Source organism: Pseudorca crassidens, chromosome 1 (genome assembly GCF_039906515.1).
Source record: "Pseudorca crassidens isolate mPseCra1 chromosome 1, mPseCra1.hap1, whole genome shotgun sequence".
Classification (NCBI taxonomy): Eukaryota; Metazoa; Chordata; class Mammalia; order Artiodactyla; family Delphinidae; genus Pseudorca; species Pseudorca crassidens.
This window is the reverse complement of record NC_090296.1, coordinates 125,143,144-125,159,295: the sequence shown is the minus strand read 5'-3', so window position 1 is coordinate 125,159,295 and position 16,152 is coordinate 125,143,144. Positions and strand designations below refer to the sequence as shown.

At 45.6% G+C, this 16,152-nt stretch overlaps 1 protein-coding gene across 4 annotated transcripts in view; it reads right to left on the bottom strand.

Moving 5' to 3' along the window:
• Window positions 1-15,622, bottom strand: part of ACSBG1 (acyl-CoA synthetase bubblegum family member 1) — a 49,373-nt gene extending 33,751 nt beyond the window's left edge. For 2 of the 4 annotated variants that reach the window (XM_067755434.1, XM_067755448.1), the window contains exon 1: window positions 15,302-15,622. In XM_067755434.1, coding sequence (XP_067611535.1) covers window positions 15,302-15,381 — 80 coding nt within the window. In that variant the 5' untranslated portion in view covers window positions 15,382-15,622. The remainder of the gene's footprint in view (window positions 1-15,301) is intronic. The other 2 variants (XM_067755441.1, XM_067755459.1) reach the window with 2 other exon arrangements.
• Between the last annotated feature and the right edge of the window lie 530 nt (window positions 15,623-16,152).

The following is a 16,152-nucleotide window of genomic DNA, read 5'->3' as shown; positions in this document are numbered from 1 at the left end:
GAGTTCCCAAACTGACGAGGAGGCTGGGCAAATGGGCTTATTCTAGGCAGGAGGGCTTGGGAAATGTGTCATCTTCCCTTTCTATCCCCTAGCGCAGGGAGATCAGCTCGGTGCTTTGTGACCACCTAGAGGGGTGGGATAGGGAGGGTGGGAGGGAGGGAGATGCAAGAGGGAAGAGATGTGGGGACATATGTATATGTATAACTGATTCACTTTGTTATAAAGCAGAAACTAACACACCATTGTAAAGCAATTACACTCCAATAAAGATGTTAAAAAAAACAAAACAAAACAGAAAAGCCACAAGGTTGCCTCCCCCTGGCAGAAGCTTCCAGCTGTTCTTCAGACCCTTCCTCCTCCCGGAAGCCCTCTGGGAGGGACTCCCAGCTCTCATGTTTCCTCCTGGAGCTGTCCTGGCTGAGCCCATCCCAGAGCACTTAACATTGAGAGTCTGGGTGTTACTTTTTAAAACATAATTGTCTACCTGAGATAAAAACCTTAAGCCCATATTCTCAGAGCTGGAAATGATCTCTCCCCGTCCCATGACGGACGGCTGACTCTCCTCCTTCCTACTGTGATTATTGACTGAGTGCCTCCTCTGCAGACATTGCAGGGGGCCTGGGGGCAGAGGTGAGCCCAGTGAGCCTGGCCCCTGCCTGGAAGGCTTGGAAATGATGGGACTGACAGTCAAAAAAAAAGATGCATTCAAGGTCACTCTGGGGTCACCAGACCCAGGCTGGGGTAGGGGGTACAGCAAAATTAAAGGGAGAAAGTTGGATAGGGGTGAAGGTTTATTTTATGAGAGGCAGAGGGTAAGCGTCCCAGGCAATGGTGCAGCAGGGGATGCTGGTGCAGACAGAAGAGGATACAGGGCCCTGGTCATAGACTCAGGCTGTGGACTGTCCCCGGCCTTGGTCCCCCAGCTCACAGGGGGATCTTGGCCAATGCAGAGATCTTTTGGGGATCCATGGTCTCTTGGAAAGGGTGAGGATGGGGCAAAGGTGGTCTAAGACATATCCCCCCAGATCCACCAGAAGGAACATATTTGGGGCAGGCACTCAGGGGCCCTTGACTGTGACTGAGCCCCCAGTCTAAGGGCCTAACAGCAGAGTGTTTGCTGAGAGGCCAAAGGCTAGTCCCAGCTTCACCTTGGCTCCCACCATCCATGGTGGTGGGGCCCTCCCGCCAGCCAGCTGACTTCTAACCCAATTGGCAGTGGCTCAGTGTTTAACCCTGTCTAGCTAATCACACAGTCTGCACGGTCACACTGAACTCCCCTGCAAAGCCTGGAAGGAGTCTGGTCATGCCCAAGACAGGTCCCTGGGCACTGGGACATCTGGATTCGGGCCCAGGTTCTGCCTTAGTTGGGTAAACTTGGGCAAGTTCCTGGTCCTCTCTGGGACTCAGTTTCCTCAGGTAAGTCACAGACAGAGGGCCTTCCAGTTTTCTGTCTATGACTGGTGATTTGGGGGCCTGAGCTGGAATTCTGCTGCACCAGGCAGAGACAAGGCTACGAGGTTGGGTGTTACTAGGCTCCCAGGCCTGAGGAGCCGGGGGAAAACAAGGCAAGAATAACGATAGTAATGGCTAATAGCTAACAGGTATGCAGCACTAACTGTGCGCCAGGCAATGTTCTGTGCACCTTACCCATATATTAACTCATTTAATCCTCACAACAGCCCCGTAAGGTAATTCCTATCACTATCCCCACTTTACAGATGAGGAAACTGAAGTACAAGGAGATTATGTAACTTGCTCAAGGTCTTTCAGTTAGCAGAGTAGGATGCAAATTTGCGCAAGTGGGCTTCAGTGTTTATGCTCTTAACCAACAGGCTATACCTCAATAGTCTCAGGTCTGCTGGGTGATTCGAGTGGGTGGGGCAGGGGCAAAAGGGCGGGAAGTGTAGAAAGGTGGGCACCCCATGGTCCTCAAAACTCCTGCTTCCAATCATTCATCATTAGACCCTTCTTTACACCCTTCCTCCAAAATTTTGAAAAATTTTCTATATAGCCAAGGTTTAAACCGTCAAACCATTTTCTTATGTTGCATTGATGACAGACACAGATAACTGTCAATTGGTGTCTTGAATCATCGCTGGGAGAGCAGTATGAAGCTTGGAGTTGACATAATTCCAACACAAAGCAAAGACTCCTAGAAAATTGCCATTTGTACATGAAGTACCACGAGTTTGACTTTGGGCACATTTTTCCTGTTAGGACTTCAGTTACTCCATCTATAAAATGAAGGGGTGGAAGGGATAGTCTCTAAGTCCCAGCTCTGATGATAGGTGGTTTTCCATGTTTCTACTAAGGAGATGAGAGGAAGGAAGAATACTGCCCACTCCTCGGCCAGAGGAACTTCATGGTGTCAGGTTGGGGGCAGAGCTGGAAGTTAGACGTCTACCAACAGGGGTGTCGTGTCCCTGCAGCACATGAATGTTGGCTCCCAGACTTGATCCCTGCCCTAGAGGAGCCCACAGCCTAAAGAGGAGGGTGAAGGAGAGAGGCACGTACATGGCCTGTATACAGGAGAGGTATCTGTGAGCATGGCAGGCAAGGGGGTCGCGAGGTGGAGGCACAGCGCTGTGGGAGCCTGGTCTTTTAGGGGAACATGTTTTCACTTTTTTAAAAGTGAGAACTAACATTTACTGAGCAATTAGTATGTGCCAGGTGCTGTTCCATTTGTGTTACATGTGTTATTTACTTATCTCAACGATCTTATAAAGTAGGTACTAAATTAGAATCCCCCATCTAACTGGAAATGGAAGGACAAAGAGATGAAGTAACTTGCTGGAGGTTATACAGCTTGTAATTGGAATAGTTGGGATTCAAATCCAGGCAATCTGATTCCAGATTTTATGTTCTGAACCACCATATGCTCCGCCTAAAATTGGGTGAGGCTCTCTGAAGCTCCTTATGCCTCTCCACACACTTCAGCAACATGGGTTTTCTTCGGAGCAACTGGCTCAGAAAGGCAGAGCATTGTGGCTGAGACGCTAGTTTAATGCACACGTATTTTTAAATTCTTCAAATCAGCATACTCCTGACATATCACAGTATCCAACATATAACAAAAAAATGATCAGACATCTGAAAAAGCAGGGAATGTGAGCCAAAATCAAGGGGAAGAAAACAGCCAAAAGAAACAACTCAGGTATGACGCAGATGTTAGAATAAATATACAAAGGCTTTAAAACAGCTGCTAACACATGTTTGATAATTTAAAGAAAAAATGATAACTGATGAACAGATGGAGAATTGCAACATAAAAATAGAAAGTATAAGAAAAGTACAATCTCTGAAATGAAAAATTCACTAGATGAGCTTAACAGCAGATTGGAAACTACCCCCCCCCCCAAAAAAAAGTTCATACACATGAAGACAGAATAATAGAAATTATTTAATCCAAATACTAGAGAGAAAAAAGATTTTTTAATTGAACAGAATGAAACATTGTTGAAAGAAATTAACAAAGAGCTAAGCAAATGCTAAGCTAAGCAAAGAGACTTAATATTGTTAAAATGGCAATAATAATATTGTTAAGATAGCCAAATTGGGTATTCCCTGATGGTACAGTCTTTGGGAATCTGCCTGCCAATGCAGGGGACGCGAGTTTGAGCTCTGGTCTGGGAGGATCCCACATGCCGCAAAGCAGCTAAGCCCATGCACCACAACTACTAAGCCTGTGCTCTAGAGCCCGCAAACCACAACTACTGAGCCCACGCGCCACAACTACTGAAGCCCACGCGCCTAGAGACAGTGCTCTGCAACAAGAGCAGACACCGCAATGAGAGGCTCACGCACTGCAATGAAGAGTAGCCCCCGCTCACCGCAACTGGAGAAGGCCCACGCGCAGCAACGAAGACCCAGTGCAGCCAGGGATAAATAAATATAATTAATTAATTAAAAAAAACTTTTTTAAAAAAAGATAGCCAAATTGATCTATCGGTCAACATAATCTCTATCAAAATCCTAGCTGGCATTTTGGCAGAAATTAACAAAGTGGTCTAAAATTACTATGAAACTTCCAAAGACCCAGGATAGACGAAACAATCTTGAAAAAGACCGAAGTTGGAGGACCACACTTCTTGATTTCAAAACACACTATAAACCTACACTACAGTAATCAGGAAAAAGTGATACTGGCATAGGATAGACATATAGATGAATGGAATAGAATATAGGATTCAGAAATCCACCTTCACATTTATAGTCAACTGATTTTCAACAAGGGTGCCATGCCAATTCAATGCGGAAAGTATTCTTTTCAACAAATGGTACAAATCAACAAATGGTGCTGGGACAACTCAATATCCACATGCAAAAGAATAAAGTTGGACCCTTTCCTCATACCATACACAAAAAATTAACTCAAAATGTATCAAAGGCCAAAATGTAAGAGCTTAAACTGTAAAAATATTAGAAGAAAATCTATGTGGACTTAAGTTGTTATTTTTTTGTTTTTTGGGGGGCTTTTTGTCCACGCCACATGGCTTGTGGGATCTTAGTTGCCTGACCAGGGGTGGAACCCACACCCTAGGCAGTGAAAGCACGGAGGTGGTCTTCAGTTAGGTAAAGCCTTCTTAGCTATGACACCAAAAGTACAAGCAACAAAACAAAAACAGGTAAATTGGACTACATCAAGATTAAACCTCTTTGTGCTTCAAAGGACACCATCAAGAAGGTGAAAAGATAACCCACAGAATGGAAGGAAATATCTGCAAATCATTTATCTGATAAGAGAATTGTATAGAATATATAAAGAACTCTAACAATTCAACAACAACAAGAAAGGAAAGAAAAAAAACCCAATTAAAACGGGGCAAGGATTTGAATAGACATTTGCCCAAAGAAGACATACAAATGGACAACAAGCACATTAAAGGATGTTCAACACCATCAGCTATCAGGAAATGCAAATCAAAACCAGAATGAGATAACACTTCATACACACTGGAATGGCTGTTTATAAAATACAGATACTAACAGTGTTGGTGAGGATGTGGAGAAATTGGAGCTCTTGTACACTGCTAGTGGGAATGCAGCTGCTTTGGAAAACAATGTGCTAGTTCCTCAAAAGGTTATACATAGAGTTATTATATGACCAAACATTTCCACTTCTAGCTTTATACCCAAAAGAAATTAAAACGTATGTCCATACAAAAACTTGTACATAAATGTTCATTGGAGCATTATTCATAATAGCCAGAAAATGAAAACTCAAATGTCCATCAACTGATGACTGGGTAAACAAAATGTGGCATGTCCATACACTGGAACATTATTTGGCCATAAGAGGAATGAAGTACTGATACATGATATGACACGGATGAATCATGAAAATATCATTCTAAGTGAAAGAAGCCATTCACAATAGATGATATATTATATCAGTTCCTTTAAGTGAGAGGTCTAGAATAAGCAGATCTATAGAGACAAAAAGCAGATTTGTGGTTGCCTAGGGCTGGAGGCTTGAGGGGAAATGGAGAGTGACTGCTAATGGGTCTAGGGTTTCTTCTGGGGTAATGAAAATATTTTTAAATGGACTGTGGGGAATTCCCTGGAGGTCCAGTGATTAAGACTCCATGCTTCCACTGCAAGGGACAAGGGTTCATTCCTGGTCAGGGAACTAAGATCCCACATGCCTCACAGCATAGCCACACACAAAAAATAATAAAATAAAATGGACTGTGGTATTGTTTGCACAACTCTGAGAATATACTAAAACCCACTGGATTTTATACTTTAAATGGGTAAATTTTATGGCATGTAGTTTATATCTCAATAAAGCTGTTATATTAAAAAAAATGAACAGAGCCTCAGTTACCTGTGAGACAACATCAAATATCTTTCAAAAAACATCTTTCAGAATGAAAGCAAATACAAAATGGATAACCAACAAGGACCTACTGTATAGCACAGGGAACTATACTCAATATCTTACAATAACCTCTAATGGAAAAGAATCTAAAACTATATATATATATATATATATATATGACTGAATCATTTTGCTGGACACCTGAAACTAACACAACATTGTAAATCAACTATATTTCAATTAAAAACAAAGTGAAATAATGACATTTCATTTAAATGCAGGATGGGAGGATTTTTCACCAGCGCACTTCTGTGATGGTTTGAAATCATGTCTGCAAATTCTTTACACTATTCCCATCAATAGACTGAGTTTTATTCTCTTCTCCTTGAATATGGGATGGCCTTAATGACCAGCTTCTAACAAATACAATGTCGTAGAAGTGACACTATGTAATTTCCAAGGCTAGATCATAAAACGTGATACGGTTTTCACCTGACTCTCTCAGGATACACGCTTTTTGGATCCCCGACCCACCATGTCAGAAATCTGGCTACCTTGAAGCCACCATGAAGGAGACCATGTGAAGAAGCTACATAGAAATAAAGATACTGAGGCTCCCCAGCTGTTCCCAATCCCAGCTTATTGAGTCTTACCACCTCAGGCATCAGACATATGAGTAAAGAAAACTTTGAGATGGCCCTGGGCCCAGCCACCAGCTGTCATGTCAAGAAGACACTTAAGCAGCCTATAGAGAGGTCCACTGGCAAAACTAAAGTCTCTGGACAACACCAATGTAGTAAGTTGAAAAATGCCCCACCCCCCTGCAAATATTCATCTCCTAATCTCTGGAAACTGAATATTATCTTACATGCCTTTACACGCCTCCCCTCCCCACCCCCTAAAAAAGGATTTTGCAGATGTGATTAAATTAAGGATCTTGAGACAGGGACATTATCCTGGATTATCCAGGTGGGCATTAAATGCACTCACTTGTATCCTTACATGAGGGAGGCAGAAGGAGATTTGACACACACACAGAAGAGAAGGCAATGTGACCACAGAGGCAGAGATTGGAGTGGTGCGACCACAAGCCAAGGGTGGAGGCGGGGAGCCTCCAGGAGATGGAAGAGGCCAAGAACAGATTCTCTCCTAGAGCCTCTGGAGGGAGCACAGCCCTGCTGACCCTTGATTTGAGCCCTGTGAAACTGATTTCAGACTTCTGGCTTCCAGAACTATGAAAGAATAAAGTTCTGTCTTAAACCACCAAGCTTGTGGTAATTTGTTAAAGTGGCAACAGGAAACTAACACAGCCAGTGAGGAACAGAGGTCTACCAACGACCTTATAAGTGAGCTTGAAAGAGGGTCTTCCAATTCCAGATGAGTATTATTACCCTGGCTGACATCTTGGCTGTAACCTCATGAGAGACCCTGAGCCAGAACCACTTTACTAAGTTGCTCCTGAATTACTGACCCATATAAACCATGAGAGATAATAAATTATTGTCGTTGGTTTGAGGCACCACAGTTTTGAGTGATTTGTTAAGCAGCAAGAGATTAACTAGGACACCTTCACTACAAGAAACGCTATAGGGATTTATTCGGGCTGATAGGAATTACACCAGATGAAAACATGGATTTACAAGAAGGAATGAAGATCAGTGGAAATGCTAAATATATTAGAAACAAGACAAGGATGCCCACTCTTACTACCTCTATTCAGCATCATATTGGAGGTCCTAGCCTGTGCCGTAAGGCAAAAAAAAAAAAAAAAAATTAAAAGGCAAAATGATTGGAAGTAAAAGAAGTAAAACTATCTTTTAAAATAGATAACAAAATTGTATATATAAAAAAATCCTAGGGGATCTATAGAAAGAAACACTAGGGCTTCCCTGGTGGCGCAGTTGTTGCGAGTCTGCCTGCCGATGCAGGGGACAAGGGTTCGTGCCCCAGTTTGGGAAGATCCCACATACCGCGGAGTGGCTAGGTCCGTGAGCCATGGCCGCTGAGCCTGTGTGTCTGGAGCCTGTGCTCTGCAATGGGAGAGGCCACAACAGTGAGAGGTCTGCGTACCACAAAAAAAAAAAAAAAGAAAAAGAAACACTAGAACTAATAAATTAATTTAGTAATATCACAGGATACAAGGTCAATTTTTTTAAATCGATTGTATTTTTTATAAATAACAAATTATTAGAAAATTAACTTTAAAATACAATTTACATAGTATCAAAACCCATACAATTCTTAGGAACAAATATAGGAAAAAAGGTGTAAGACATCTACAACTGAAAACTACAAATCATAGTTGAGAGAAATCAAAGACCTAAGTAAATGGAAATACATACCATGTTCATTGATCAGGATATTCTCCCCAACTTGAAATATAGATTCAGTTCATTCTCAGTCAAAATTCCAGCAGTCTTTTTTGTTGTGACTGACAAGATAATTCTAAATTTTGCATGGAAATACAAAGGAGCTATTGTGTTAGTAACCTATTATTCCATAACAACTATCCCAAAACGTGGTGACTTAAAATACAAGCATTTATTATCTTACAGTTTCTGTGGGTTAGACATCTAGGTGTGGCTTAACTGAGTGCCTCTGGCTCAAAATCTCTTGTGATGTTGTCATCAAACTGTCAACCAGGGCTGTGTTCTCATCTGAAGGTTCAACTGGGAGAGGATCTGCTTCCAACTCACTCATGGGGTTGTTGGCAGAATTAAGTTCTTTGCAGGTTGTTGGGCTGAGGGTCTCAAATCCTTAATGGTTGTTGACCAGAGGGTTCCCTCAGGCCCTTGCCACCTGGGCCTCTCCCTCAGAGCAAGCAAGTAAGAAAATGAGGGAGAGCAGTCAAAATGAAATCATGGTCTTTTTGTAACCAAATCTCTGAAATGAAATTCCATCACTTTTGCCATATTCTACTTCTTAGAAATGAGTTACTAGGTTGGCCCACATTCAAGGGTAGGGGATTACACAAGAATACAGAAGGTAAGACTCATTGAGGAGCATCTTAGAGGCGTCTACTGCTCCCAGGATAACCAAAACAATCTTGAAAAAAAAAAAAAGAACAAAGTTGGAGGACCAACACTATCTGATTCAAGACTTAATATAAAGCTATAGTAATGAAGACAGTGTGTGTTGACATAAATATAGAAAAATAGTTCAATGGAAGGAAATCCAGAAATAGGTCCCTACATATGGACAGTTGACTTTCTTTTTTTTTTTTCTTTTAAAACAAAGGAGCCACAGCAATTTAATACTGAAAAAAAAAATCATTTTCAACAAATGGCACTTGAATAACTGGATAAAAATGTGGGAAAAAAGAAAATAGTAATTTGAGATGGATCATAGGCCTAAATGTAAAGGCTAAAGCTTTTAGTAGAACACATAGAAAAAAGTATCTTTGTGACCTTAGTACAGGCCAAGATTTCTTAGAGAGGATGCAAAAGCACTAACCATAAAAGAAATACTTAGATAAATTAGATGTATCAAATAAAAAGATGTTTGCTCATCAAAAGACAGCATTAAGGAAATGAAGATAAGCCACAAACTGGGAGATAATATTTTCCATACAAGTATCTAGTTAGGGACTGATATCCAGAATATACCGAGAAATCTCTGCAAATCAGTAACAAAAGGATTAAGAACACAATTATAAAATGGTCTAAAGATCTGGATAGACACTTCACAAAAGAAGATATAGAAATGGCCAATAAGCACATGAAAATAAACTCAACATCATTATCAGGGAAATTAAGACCACAATGAGATACCACTATTCGACCACCAGAATAGGTAAAATTAAAAAGACTAACAATATTTAGTGTTGACAGAGATTTGGAGCAACAGAAACCGCTCTTGGTGATGGCATGACCACTTTGGAAAACTTCTGGTGGCTTCTTTAAACATATACCTATCTTCTGATACAACAGTTGTATTTCTAGGGTCTTCTCCAAGGAAATGAATATATATGTCCACAGAAAACCTTATACAAGAAAGTTCACAGCAGCTTTACTAATGAAATCCCCAAACTGGAAACAACTCAAATGCCCTCAACAGGAAAATGGACAAACAAATCGTGGTCTAGCCACTCGGCGGCATTCTACTCAATGATACAAAAGAATGAACTACTGAAACACTTCATACATGGAGGAATCGTGCAAACGTCATGATAAGTGAAAGGAGCCAGACATAGAAAAGTACATACTGTATGATTCCATTTATATGATGTTCAAGAACCGCCAGAAAACAGTGGCTGTTCAAAACTGGTTTGCTTAAGGACAAACGGGGGTGAGAGCTGACTAGAACGGAGCAGAGAGGACATTCTGGGCTGATGAAAATGTCCTATATTTCTACTGAGTTGTTGATTACAGGGGTATATACTTTTTGTCAAAAGTCATCAAATTATACTCATATCTGTACATTTCACTATATGAAAATTTTGCTTACACACAACCTATTATATTTTGCAGATATAAATTCTTATTTTACAGCTGCTTGGGGCTAGAGTCCAAGCTAGGTCCTAGATGTCCTTCACATGGTGCAACCTTTGCAGTTTCCAAAGCACCTTCCCAGCCCTGACTTTAAATGTTCCTCACAGGCTCCTTTGCAAGGAGCCAGGGATGCCTGGGGAGGAGGGCTAGAGCCAGGACCCAGGGGGCACTCATAGAACCCAGGGTGATATAAGACTTTCTCTCACTATCACTGCCCCTGTCTTTTGCAGGACAAAGAGCTAAGTAGTGAGTTCCTCATCCCTGGAGGTATTCAAGTCAGGGTAGGTTGACAGTATGTGAATGTTGTGACAGAGTGGGTTAGACTCAGTGACCTAAAAAACCCCCACTGGCCTGAGAGCCTACCATTCAGGGACTTGCCTAGGGACAGAGTGAGTCAGCTTCTGGCCCAGCGTTCTGACTCCAGGCCAGCTTGGGCTCTACTGACCCCAGCCAGTGACTCTACAGCCCCTGCAGGAACTCAGTGCTGGCCTAGGCTCATCTGCATCCTGAAAGCGTCCAGACTTGTATTCAGATGTCTAGGACCGGGACTTCCCTGGTGGTCCAGTGGTTAAGAATCCACCTGCCAATGCAGGGGATGTGGGTTCTATTCCTGGTTGGGGAACTAAGTTCCCACATGCCACGGGGCAACTAAGCCCAGGTGCCGCAACTACTGAGCCCATGTGCTCTGGAGCCCATGTGCCACAACTAGAGAGAAGCCTGCCCACGCACTCCGGAGCCAGCCCTCCACAGCTAGAGAGCACGTGCACCACAACTACTGAGCTCGTGCACTCAGCACCACAACTAGAGAGAAGCCCGCGCACCGCAATGAGGAGTCGCTACAAAAGATCCCGCGTGCCACAGAGAAGATCCCACATGCCGCCGCTAAGACCCAAGTAGCCAAATAAGTAAAATAAATAAATAATCATTAAAAAAAAAAAAAAAAAAAGAGGTCTGTGCCCAGGGTTACTTTGCCCCAGGGATTCTGACTTCTGGGATGTGCCCTGCCCTTTATCCTGGGACTCTTGACCTTGCCTTCCTGTGGTACTTATAATATACTCCCACATCCTCTGTCCTGTGCCGACTGGTCTTTTAGTTTCTCAAACACTGCAAGCTCCTCAGGGCCTTTGCACGTGCTATGCCCTTTTCTTAGAAACATCTTTCCCTACCAACTCCTACTCCTCTTTTGGGTCTCAGCTTAAACGTTACTTTTCCCAAGGAAGACTTCACCAACCTCTGAGTCAGTTATTAAGAAATTAAACATTTTCCATTTTAATAATTTTTAAGTATGCAATTCAGTGGCAATGACCACATTCCCTCCTTTTTCCCCTTAATTCTTTCATGGCACCTTTTGCACTTATAGTTTAATAAGTAATTGTATAATTATTGGGACTTCCCTGGTGGTGCAGTAGTTAAGAATCTGCCTGCCAATGCAGAGGACACGGGTACAAGCCCTGGTCTGGGAAGATCCCACATGCCGCGGAGCAACTAAGCCCATGAGCCACAACTACTGAGCCTGCGCTCTAGAATCTGCAAGCCACAACTACTGAGCCTGCGTGCCACAACTACTGAAGCCTGCACGCCTAGAGCCCATGCTCCACAACAAGAGAAGCCACCGCAATGAGAAGCCCGCGTACCACAATGAAGAGTAGCTCTCGCTCGATGCAACTAGAGAAAGCCCGTACTCAGCAATGAAGAATCAAAGCAGCCAAAAATAAATAAATTTACAAAAAAAAAAGATAATTATATAATTATTTGTTCATGTCTGTCTTTGCTGCAAGTATGTTAATTCCTTAAGTTGGGGCTTGTTTTGTTTTCTATGATATTCTCTTAGCATAGTACCTGACATATTCAATAATAAATAATTTTGAATAGATGAATGTATACTTATGAAAACAGATAGATAATAAAGATACCAAAATAAGAGGGAAAAGGCAACTCTACGATAACCATTTCTCATATTATGGGGAAGTGAGGGGGAGGAAGTTGGGAAAACTAGAAGGCCCTGGATATTCCATATTCTTAAGGATGCCTGTATCATTTCCATAGCATTTGCATTAGGTTTGTTCCTCCCAGGCTTGCACACCCCAGAGATGGGGAGCTCACTCCCTACCGTCCTTGGAAAGCTTTATCAGTGAGAACAGCCTTCTTCACTGGGCTTGCAGCAGCCTCCTGTGCCTGTCCCACACTCCTGGCTCTGAGGGAACTCCTCTCGGCACCCAGTCTTTGAGCAGGCAGGGCTGGGAGAGGCAGCTGGGAGCCCAGGGGGAATATGGTCAGTTCAGAGTTCACCATCCTTCCCTGGGCCAGACTCGACTCTGCAGGCTCCCTTCTCCTGGCGTCTGCCTCCCAACTCCAGCCTGTATTCACTGCTGCCAGAGTCACCTCCCCAAACTAGGCTCTCCTTCTGCTTCTACTGCTTCCACGCCTGCCAGGGCTCCTCTCTGCCTCTTCCTCTGGCTCTGGCAGCCCTCATGCCTGGCTGCCCCTAGTCTGGCCACACCAGCCTATCCAGACCTAGGAGTTAGCTTAGGAGTTAACCTGACTGGTCTGACGGCCACCTGTAACTCCTCCACAACCACTGCTTCTGTCCACAGGATGCCCCTGCCTACCACCAGGGCATCCACCACCCTTCAAACCCAGGATGAACTGTCTCCTTCTCTGGTTCTTCTGAAGCCCTTCCTCCAACCTGGGCTTCTTCAGGCTCAGGGAGGCTGGTGTCCCTCCCGCACCGAGAGTTTAACAGGGCTACTCCGATGGGTACTCCTGATGGATGGCATGGTCTACAGCTGCAGCCTCAAAGGACACAGAGCGCAAGCTGCCAGATCAGCGCCTGACCCGTCTTGGCTCCAACCCAGCAGACCCATCCTCTCTTGGCCCTGGCCCGGCTCCCTCCCTCCAACCCTGCAAGTGGTGTGGCACAAAAGGGAATTCATGTGGGTCAGCCTGGTGTGCAAACCCTCCTCTTCCCAGTCTCCACCTCCCTGATCTCCGGCCTCCCCTCTGCAACCCTGGGAAGGGGAAGGGGGTAAGATAAGGCCCCTCTCAGGCTATTGGAGGAATGTAGGCCCACCCTCCCCCAGGAGCAGCAGCCAGCCCATGGCCACAAGGCCAGGACAGATAGGCAAGCCTGAGATAGAGCCCTTTGCTGCTGGGGCTGGCCTGAAGGGGCATCACAGCAGCTGTAACGGCCTCTGACTTGAGAACAATGTTAAACAAGGGTTCAAAGTTCTTTCCTCATGACTACTCTGCAAGGCCGACAGAGCAGGCGTTATCATCCCCATTTGACAGATGGAGAAACTGAGGCTCAGAGAGGGTGACTTGCCCAGAATCAGATTAGGTCCAGAGCAGAGCTGGATGGGAACCCAAGGCATGAGCACCCGCAGCCTGCTAAGAGAATTCCCAGGCATTGCTAGGAGGTTAACTATGCATTTGAGCGGTGGTCCTTGTGCCTTTGAAAGCATTTCATACACACCAGCTGATAGAATCTGTCCAAATTTTCTGCAGGGTTAACAGTGGTCAGGCGTTTTGTCTTCATTTGTACAGACGGTGATACTCAGGATCAGAGAAGCTCAACAACTTACCCGAAGTCGCTAAGCAAGAAAGCAGGGGGCCTGACCTTCTGAGTTTTCAGCCCTCTCTTCCCCCACAGGGCTCCTCACCTACCTACCCTTAGCAGCCCTGCCCCAGCCTGGGGCTCTCTGCTGCTTCTCTTTTATGGAGTCTGCAAAGCAGGTCCAGGCCTCTGTGAGCCCATTCCCCAGGGTGAGGGAATTCCAGCCAGCCCACATTGAGGGCCCCACTGACCCTCCCAGGGAGGGGGCTGGACCTCATGCTCTTGGAGGTCTTGAAGGTAAGGAGCCCCTGCTTCTGGCAGGACAGGAGTCCATTCTCCGTTCTCGGCAGACCCAGGGCAGGGCCCAGGCCTCCAGCCCTGGGAGGGGCCTCTGCCCGTGAGGCACTTTCACATTTATTCCATTTGCTCCATCTTTCCTTCCTTGTAACCCCTCATTGAGAACAATGGCCATTCACTCTGTAGCTCGAACCCTGGCAACTTCTCCCCATAGGGCTCAGCCCCCGGCATTTCTCCCTTGTCCTTCTCCCCTGCCGCACTCCAGCCACCCAGGCCTCTCCCTTCCCTGAGTTCCCCGTCTTGCTTCGCATATTCTCACCCTGGCAGTGCTGGTCCCTTCTCCCGCATGGCCCTTCCTCTCTGACTGTTAGTGCCCTCCTGACCATCGAAGACCTGTCTCAAGAGTCTCCCGTGGGAAGCTTCCCTCCTCCTCCTGGCCTGTGTTCCTCCTGGGCACAGACCACAGGCATCTGGACCCTGGGGTTCCATGTGTCTGCCTTCTCCCTGCCTCCTGGTTGAGGGCTTCTTGGGCCAGGACTGGGTCTCAACTTCTCAGGATCTTACCACTCCTTTGATGGACAGGGCCTGGGCCAGAGTGGGCACTAGTGAATGGCTGACCAATTGAATCCGCTTCCTCTGAATCACAGATTAGCAGAACACATACAGCAGGAGGGCTTTGGGGAAAATTCAACCACCGCATTCATGTACAGACAGGGAAGCTGCAGTCCAGAGAGGCGCAGGGACCCACCAAGGTCACACAGCAAGCTGGAGCCGGATCCTCTGGCTCTCCCCTGTCCTTGTCCGTCATTGAAACCCACATGCCAAAGGCCCCCTTGAGGAGACGGGGAAATATTCCTATTGACTGAAAACTTCTTCCTCCATCCACCTGCAGCCCCCTACTCATGCCCTCATTCCTCGGTTGAGCCCCTCTTGGCCACACAGGGGAGTAGACAGTTTCAAGTGACACATGTCCCAGTCCACGGCTTATTCCATTTAGAGATCATCCAGACCCTTCCCTTCATTTCCCAGATGAAGAAACTGAGGCTCAGAGAGTGAAGCAGCTTGCCCAGGTTCACACAGCAGAGTCAAGTCCACAGCTCGGCCAGAGGCTCCATGGACAGAGACCGACCTCCAACTTACCTGGTTCCCAAGTGTCCTTGGGTGGTCCCCAGGCTCGCATCCAGCCGGCTCTCCTGCGGGGTCACTCTGCTGTCCGGCATGCTGGGGTCCTGGGGGGGACAGCTGCGTCCGGCTCCAGAAGTGCACGGCACCCGCCGCGGGCATCTGCTGGAGAGAGAGCTGTCTCCCACTGCATGAGAGGTTGGCCTTGACTGGGTGGTGGGGGTTGGCTGGGGAGGCAGTGACTAGAGTGGCCCAAGGAGACCCATTTCCTCTCTATTTTTAGAAGCTCAAAACACCCCTCAGCGGTGAAGTTGCTCAGGATTAAAACTTTCCTTTTCTTTGTGATTTTGTTTCACTCAAGACGAGGAGAATTTCAATGAAGGCAGTGTTCTTTTTCATGCAAATCCACTCTGGTTCTCCCAGGAAGTCTGGCCAATGGGCTCAGGGCTTCTGGGCCCCCAGAAAACCTCCTCACTGGCTTTAAAAGGCCACGTCGTAGCCCAAGGGGTTCTCAGCACCAATCTGGATTCAGATCCTGCAGTGGTTGCTAACCTCGACTGCCCACATCCTGCAACCTTGCCTCACCGTCGGCTGGACGCAGCCCCAGGAAGGGGTTTCACCCGCACAGCCCACCTCCCCCAGGCCCTGCACTGGAGGCTGGGGATCCGAGGAGGACCTGTGGCTCCTGCCCTCAAGGAACCCCAGTCCAGGGGAAGGAAAGAGACATTTCCAACACTGAGGACTATGATATAGTTGACAGAAGCATTTGCACTGAAGCAGACGTGATAGAGGACCTAGGAACGTGACCACCCAGGGGCACCAAAATAGAAGTGTGGATCTGTTCCATCAGCTAAAGGAAAGAAGAGTAC